General features: G+C 38.9%; 1 protein-coding gene across 1 annotated transcript in view; it reads right to left on the bottom strand.

Annotated features, from left to right (window-relative positions):
- The window catches only part of LOC107869090 (PHD finger protein ALFIN-LIKE 6-like), a 34,197-nt gene extending 25,837 nt beyond the window's left edge, over positions 1-8,360 (bottom strand). The window contains exon 1 of the mRNA XM_047411538.1: positions 8,246-8,360. Within this exon, the coding sequence (XP_047267494.1) occupies positions 8,246-8,360 (115 nt within the window). The remainder of the gene's footprint in view (positions 1-8,245) is intronic.
- Positions 8,361-8,943: the final 583 nt, after the last annotated feature.

Below are 8,943 nucleotides of genomic sequence, written 5' to 3'. Positions count from 1 at the left end.
TATTTTTTTTCCTTTTCCACCAATGTGGGAGAAAAGTATTTATAGGAAAGGATAGAGATTTATTTCTTGTCATCTACCAATGTGGGAGAAAAAGAATTTAGGGGGGTTTTTCGAATGTAAAAATTAAAGATAAGGTGAGGTGAAAGATAATGTAGGGGGAAATCGTACAATGTAGTACAATCTTTGAATTTCAAAATTGGAAAAGGACAAAGTTGGGGGGAATAGTACAATTTGAATTTATTTTTTGATGGGAATTGGGTAAAAGTTATGAGAGTTCTTGAGAATTTTGGGGTTATTTAAAATATAACCCCAATTGGAATTTAAAATTTAGCCATATTTATTTATTTTGACCAAATTAAAAACTAATTGACGAATTGCATTGCAATTATGATAAATTTTCGATTATTGTCAAATCTAATAGATTGGCTAAATTAAATTAAAATTCGATAAGAATGAATACCTTTTTTTTCTAATCCCGAGCTTCTTGATTTAATATAATGAATGCATATTTATCCAAATAAATTATTTTTGAGAATAAATTATATTTAAATTAAGATTTTAATCATTTGAATTTATTTTCAAGATAAGCCTTTCGATATTTTGTAAAATAAATATTTAAGTAAAAAATTATATAATCTCGTAAAACTGAACACGGTAGTATATAATTGCTACTTAAAATGACAAAATATCGTACGAAAAATATTTTAAGTTTTTTTTTATTTGGATGAAATAATTATTTTGGTTTATTAAAAACTGAAGAAATTCAGGATTAAATTTAGTTATGGAGGGCAAAACTTAGGTGTCAACAGCTGCCCCCTCCCTTTGGGTAGGGTGACTGTAAGTAACCCTGGGCAAAGGAAGGTTGACGTTCCTAATTTTTGTCCAACCATAGATTCGAATCTAAAAGAGGTTGGTTTTCGCACGAGTTTCATAGAGTCATGGCCGGACCTCGGTGTTAGATTTCCTACATATCTCAGGTTACATGAGAATGCAGGCCACTTGTAGTTCATAGAGCTTGATTTAAAGCACGATTTTCAAAAAATTTACAAGTTATCTCAACTTTAGAGTGTTTGATAAAACTGAGAAACTGGGGAATAAAGGGATTAGGGGGAGGTTGGAATGCAGTTGAGTTTTCTATATAGATCCCAGCCTACATATCCCCAAGATTTCAGGGAATCAGACTGCTTGTAGTTCGACTCAATTGATAGAAAAAACAGTCTTTTATTTCAGATCATCTTTGGCTCAGAATGAGTGACAAGTTGATCGAGGGTTAGAAAAGAGGCTTGTAACCTCTTAACCATAAATGTGGGATCCTTCACATCCATATTCAAGAACTTACCTGGACATAATTTCCAAAACTCTAAGTGTGTTGCCACCTGAATTTGAAAAAAAAAGAAGAAGGTTACCGTCGGCATGAGTTTAAAAATATCCCAAAGGTGAAGCTGAAACCAAAATATTCTGAAATACCCACATGCCTTCTAACAGGGGTGTGGTTGGATGGTGGTGGTGATCATCTTTTAGCTCACATCCAAAGATTTTGACGTCCCTCTTTAGACTATATCCCGTTTTACTGCTAAGAAAGAGTTCCACGTTGTGTTGTGTCCTACCTGAAGTCGTCCGCACCTGTGGTTTTTATTTGAGATTTTCATCCTCTCGGATGCTCTCAACAATGCTTCAAGCAAAAAGTGTTAGTACTAAACATAATTGACGAAAGAGGTATGTAGTCTTTTACCATATCTCCACTTGAGTTGTGGCCTAAAAAGTGAAGTCATCCTTTATTGTACCAATATCACTTGTTGTATGTGGCATGATAACCTCTCCGGTTGTAGCCGATGATCGATTTATAAATTTTTCCTAAATTGTCAATCTTTAAATTATCTTGTGCATTATTTGATGTTGGATACGAGGCGACTTACAGATATTCTTTAAATTTCTAGCTTTTAGGTAATCCTGCACATCATCCGACTTTGGATAAGAGATGACTTACAGATATCCCTCCAATCTCTAGCTTTCATGTGCTCCTGCACATCATCCGATCTTGGATACAATATGACTTATAGATAATCCCTCAAATTAATCATCTTTGAGTAATCCTGGACATAATCGATCTTGGATATGACGCGGCTTATAGAGAACCCTTGGACGTATCAATTTGACAATCTTGCATATCTTTCGGTAAGGATTTAGTTGCGACTTACGGATAACCTTTGAACTATCAACTTTTGGGCGTTGCACACTTCCTATTAGGATGTTATTGTGGCTTACAGATGACCTACAGGCTATCAACTCATAGGTGATCTTGCACACTATCCTATTTCAAATAATATGACTTAGAGATGACCTTCAAATTGTCAATTGCTAGGAAATCTTATATATCAGTCATCCTTAGATAGCGACCTAAAGGCGTCCCTCCAAATCGTGTGCTCTTAATGTATTCAGATGCTGATTCATAAAAAGATGATGATATCCTCGATGCCAGTGTTGTGTCTAGCATGTCGACAGATATATTGAATGTTGATGATATCCTCGACGCCAGTGTTGTGTCTAGCATGTCGACAGATATATTGAATGCTGATAATATCCTCAACGCCAGCGTTGTGTCTAGCGTGTCAATAGATATTGAATGTTGATGATATCCTCAACGCCAGTGTTGTGTCTAGCGTGTTAATAGATATTGAATGTTGATGATATCCTCGACGCCAACGTTGTGTCTAACGTGTCGACAAATATATTAGATGTTGATGATACCCTCTAAGCCAGCATTATGTCTAGCATGTCAACAGTTATTGAATGTTGATGATATCCTCTACGCCAGCATTGTGTCTAGCGTGTCATCAGATATTGAATGATGATGATATCCTCAACGCCAGCATTGTGTCTAGCATGTCAACAAATATTGAATACTGATGATATCCTCGACGCCAGCATTGTGTCTAGCGTGTCGACAGATATATTGGATGCTGATGATATCCTCTACGCCAGCGTTGTGTCTAGCGCATCGACAGATATTACATAATGATGATATCCTCAATCTAGCGTTGTGTCTAGCGCGTCAACAGATATGTAATGGCCTTTGCAGCAATGATACATGATGGCCTTTGCGGCAATGATATGCAATGGCCATTGTGGTAGTGATAAAATGATTTTACCTGGCTTCATTTGTCAGTGTCCTGCTTTCTACATGTACCTGTACTCAAGGAAGACAATTAGTAGACACAAAGTGGCTTTTACTAGCGACTATTTTTAGGAAACTTCTAAATACAATACGTGTAAAGAAGACAAAGTGCTTTTGTTTGTCGCCTACGATCTCAAGAAATGAGATGGACAAATCAAAAGGTCCTCAATAAATGGGCATTAAACCTATTTTTAGGGCTGCCCTAAAATACCTTTCTTGGGCATTAATGATCTGTTGTGGCTCCCAATTTGCTCGGGAATTTTTGAAAGAGACTCTCATTTTGCGTATTGATCCCTGCATGCACAGATAAATGATTAGTTAAATGAAATTACTCCATGTTGACCTTCTTCAATCCTTGATTTGCTCCTTGCCATCTCTTGGGCATTCCACCATATTGAGACCTTCACCCTGACACTCTATCCCAAATGATGTCTAGGCAAGTACTAAGTAAGTGAATCGTAAGATTTTTGAAAATAGTCTTAAATTTTTGAAAATAATTTTGAAAACTTCTGTAAAATTTTAGAAAATTTCTGCCAGTCATGTCATGTACTAGCTTAATGAATGTCTTCCTCGCGGTTCTGACTATATCCGATGGATGGTTTTCAAAACTCATGATTATTGTTGGAGGGTTTCTTCAAGTAGTTTTATCATAGCCAAAAATTGAGTCTACCCAGACTTTGTTACAGTTGATGGTTTCCAAAGCCTTAACCTCTGGTGCTGGGGAATTTGGAATATGTTCCGGCATTTGGTGGAAATTTTGAGGTCTTTCTCAAAATTTCTGCCCCAGTTTAAACTTGTTTGAGATAATACCAATCTGAGCGGATCTGAAGTCTTTGCTGATCTTTATTCACTTTGTTGGATGTTGATCTTCTCTTGTGAATTTTTGAGATTCCTTCTCGAAAATTCTGCCCCAGTTTTCCTTTCCTAGGGTTATATGACCGAGCCGTTGGGGCGCCTACGTATCCCGGTGAAGCAGAAATCAGGTCAAACGTAGTTTAGGCTACGCTAGGGATATACAAAAGAAATCAATGGGTTGACTGAAGCCGACATAGGCCGCCTACATATCCCTTTTATTGGTAATTCAAGTCATCACGTAGTTCATACTTAGGGGGGAAAGGATAAATTTTCCTAAGGGTTGACCGAAGCCAACATAGGCCGCCTACGTATCCCTTTCTTGGGAATTCAGGTCAAACGTAGTTCGTGGATAAAAGGAAAGGATTCTAGGTAGTTACACACTAGCAAACAACATTATTACAAAGGTGATTCCAAACAAACTAAGAAAACACAAAAACTAGAACATCATTCAAACATAATATCTCTTTACCGCATCAAAATTGATTGGTTTGGTCCACTCTGTGCCATCCATCTCAGACAAAATCAGAGCTCCTCTAGATAGCACCTTGCGAACTATGTATGGCCCTTACCAGTTTGGAGCAAACTTGCCCTTGTACTCCTCTTGGTGAGGGAATATTCATTTGAGAACCAGTTGCCCCACTTCAAATACTCAAGTTCTTACCTTCTTATTAAAGGCACAAACTATTCTGTGTTGATACAGCTGACCATGGCATACAGCGGCCATTTTCTTTTCATCAATTAACATGAATTGTTCATAGCGAGCACGGATCCATTCTTCGTTACTCAGTCCAACTTCCTGAATAATCCTTAGGGAAGGTATTTTGACCACAGCGGGTATCACAGCTTCATTCTTGTAAACTAGTAAATAGGGAGTTGCTCCTGTGGAGGTTCGAACTGTTGCTCGATACCCTAGCAAGGCGTAAGGTAACATCTCATGCCATGATCTATCATTTTCGACCATCTTTCTCAAGATCTTCTTGATATTCTTGTTAGCAGCTTCTACGGCTCCATTCATTTGGGGACGAAACGCTGTTGAGTTGTAATGCACAATCTTGAACTGATCACAAATTTCTTTCATCAAGTGACTGTTCAAGTTTGCCCCATTATCAATAATAATCAATTTCGGCACTCCGAATCGGCAAATCAAGTTATTACTGATGAAATCTGCAACCACTTTCTTAGTGAAGGCTCTGTATAAAGCAATTTCAACCCACTTAGTGAAATAATCGACGGTGACTAAAATAAATCTATGTCCATTTGATGCCGATGGCTCTATTGGTCTGATAACATCCATGCCCCAAGCTATGAAAATCCAAGGAGAATTCATTGTGTGAAGCTCGTATGGAGGCATTCGAATCAGATCTCCGTGTATTTGACATTTTGGACATCTCTGCACAAACTTACTACAATCATTTTCCATAGTCATCCAGAAGTAACCGGTTCTCAGGATCTTTCTGGAAAGGATAAACCCATTTATGTGGGGCACACAAACTTCAGCGTGTACCTCGTTTATCAACTTATTGGCTTCTGCCGCATCGACGCATCTTAGCAATCCCAAATTAGGAGTCCTCCTAAAAAGAATTTCTCCACTTGGAAAGTAATTCTTTGCCAAACGCCGGATTTTCTTCTTTTGGTTGTTACTAGCCTCTTCAGGATATATTCCAGATTACAAATACCTCTTAATGTCATAGTACCAAGGCCTTTCATCAGGCTCCTCTTCCACGTGTATGCAATGCTCGGGTTGCTCCTTCAGGCTTATTTCCAAAGGATCGATGTAACTCTAATCCGGGTGCTGAATCATGGAAGATATCATGGCCAAAGCATCAGAAAACTCGTTTTGTGTCCGTGGGATATGTCTGAAATCAACATTCTTGAATCTTCTGCATAATTCTTGCACCAGCTCCACATAAGGAGTAATCTTGGAGTTTTTGACCACCCATTCTCCCCGTACCTGGTGAATCAGCAAATCTGAATCTCTAATGGCTAGCAATTCACGAACACCCATATCAAGTGCCAATTTGAGCCCCAAGATGCAAGCTTCATATTCAGCCATGTTGTTGGTGCATGGAAAACGTAACTTAGCAGTTACCGGATAAAGCTGGCCCATTTCTGACACCAAAACTGCTCCAATTCCTGAACCTTTGAAGTTGACCACCCCATAAAAAAATAGCCTCCATCCGGAGTAGATTTCCATGATATCTTCTCCTACGAACAAAACTTCCTCTTCTGGAAAGTATGTCTGAAGTTCCTCGTATTCCTCATCAACTGGGTTTTCAAGCAAAGGATCTGCTAAGGCTTGCCCCTTGATTGTTTTTTGTGTTACATACACAATGTCAAACTTACTCATCAATATTTGCCACTTGGCTAGCTTTCCTGTAGGCATGGCCTTCTGGAATATATACTTCAATGGATCCATTTTCGAGATGAGGTAAGTTGTGTAGGATGACAGATAATGCCTCAACTTTTGTACCGTCCAAGTCAAAGCACAACATGTCCTTTCTATAAGAGTGTAACGGGCTTCATATGGTATGAACTTTTTACTCAAGTAGTAAATGGCTTTCCCTTTCGTGCTGGTCTCATCAAGTTGCCCGAGGATGCATCCGAAAGCATTTTCTGAGACTGACAGGTAAAGCAATAATGGAATTTCTTCTCTCGGTGGGACCAAAACCGGTGGTGCAGATAAGTATTCCTTGATGCGATCAAAAGCTCTCTGACATTCTTCTGTCCACTCATTCAGTGCATTTTTCTTCAACATCTTAAGAATTGGCTCCCATATGACTGTTGATTAAGCAATGAATCTACTAATGTAATTCAGACGACCAGGAAACTCATAACTTCTTTCTTGGTCCTCGGCGGTGGCAAGTCTTGAATTGTTTTGATTTTGGATGGGGATATCTCGATGCCCCTTCTGCTGACTATAAACCCCAGCAACTTCCCCGATGGCACACCAAAAGCACACTTAGCAGGATTTAACTACAAACTATAACTTCTTAATCTATTAAAGAATTTCTCCAGATGATTTAGATGATCTGAACTCTCACGGGATTTGATAATTACATCATCCACGTACACCTCAATCTCCTTATGAATCATATCATGGAAAATCATCGCCATGGCCCTCATATATATCGCACCTGCATTCTTGAGACCAAACGACATTATGTTGTAATGATAAACACCCCAGGGCGTAATAAAAGCCATTTTTCCTGCATCTTTCTCATCCATCAGTATCTGATGATAGCCGGCGAAACAATCAATGAATGACTGCATTTCATGTTTCACACAGTTATTGATGAGAATGTGGATGTTGGGCAATGGAAAATTATCTTTAGGACTGGATCTGTTCAAGTATCTATAGTCAACACAAATTCGAATCTTGCTGTCCTTCTTTGGCACAGGGACGATGTTGGCCAACTATGTCGGATATTTTGTGACCTCGAAAACCTTAGACCGAATTTGTTTGGTCACTTCTTCCTTGATCTTTAGACTTAAATCTGGCTTGAATTTTCTCATTTTTTGCTTGACTGGATCAAACTCAGAATTTATCGGCAATTTATGTGACACAATGCTGGTGATCAACCCTGGCATATCATCATAGGACCAAGCAAACACGTCGATATACTCCCACAACAGGTGGATGAGCTCTTCCCTTTGTGGCACCGCGAGGTGGACACTGATACTGGTCTCTTTGATTTTATCGTGATCTCCTGAGTTGACTGTTTCAGTTTCTTCCAGATTGGGTTTTTCGCGATTCTCAAATTCCTCCGTATCCTTAACTAATCGTTCCTCATCATCGTCCTTTCAACCATCATCGTCCCCTTCATTTTGTTTGTTCAGGCTTTGACATGACACAATATTGGCAGGTTTTAAGCTACTGTTACTGTAATGGACAAACAAACTAAGTTAGATGATAAGAAAATAACAAAACATATGACTAGGAGCATTTTAGAACTAATATAGTTTTCCAAATAAATGAAGGCCTTTTCATTAAAATTTGAGAAATAATTACAACACCATGGCTTGTGACTTGCACAAATACAAGCCCTCGCCTTTTTTAAAAGTAGTAAGATACGAAAATAAAGTTTTGAGATATAAAATTTGGATCGCAGGGCCTCCTCCAAATCATCATCGATTTCAAAACTATTAGTAATTGCCCTTTCATCTACCACGATGGGCGACAGGTTATGAGTGGAGTGGAGGTCCAATTTTGCAAACCCTCCCCTAGCGCAATCTGCTTCACCCCGCTGGACTCTGGGAGATCTTCTAGTACAGCATTGAATCCTTCAAACAAATCTCCTATCCCATCCCCAAGACCATCATCATCTGACATCTCTCGTATGGGAAATGACTAAAACAGGAGTGTCAAGGGCCTAAACAGACTCTTATGCTCAGAGCTTCTCTCTGGGATCGCAATAGTCTCGATAATTACTTGTAAATTCTTGCCCAAGCCTCGATCAAGTTTGAACCCATTTCTTAACATCACGGTTACAATCATTTTGTAGACAGAAGGCATTGATATTTGGGGTGTCGAATCTTTTTCTGCAGCTTTTACAATTTCCACTGTATAGAAACTGCTACCTTTTGGAACATCTTCAATCACCGGCACATAACCATTGGGACGGTTCGCTCGACTTTCTTCTCCTTGGATGGCTGTTTTATGATCTTTCTAAATGAACTTCAATAATTGATGAAGGGGTGATAAAATTGCCTTTGCCCCGTATATCCATGGTATTCCCAAAAGCAGGTTGTAGCTAGGATGGATATCCATAACATGAAACTTAGTGTTAAACTCAGCAGGCCCCATTTGGATGTGCAAATCAATCTCTCCGATGGTATCTCTCTGCCCTCCATCGAATGCTCTCACATTTACAAGGCTTTAACGAATTTTCCCCAGATCATAGCCCATTTGGACC

Source organism: Capsicum annuum, chromosome 4 (genome assembly GCF_002878395.1).
Source record: "Capsicum annuum cultivar UCD-10X-F1 chromosome 4, UCD10Xv1.1, whole genome shotgun sequence".
NCBI lineage: Eukaryota > Viridiplantae > Streptophyta > Magnoliopsida > Solanales > Solanaceae > Capsicum > Capsicum annuum.
The sequence above is the reverse complement of the archived record's forward strand: the minus strand, read 5'-3'. Positions and strand labels throughout refer to the sequence as shown.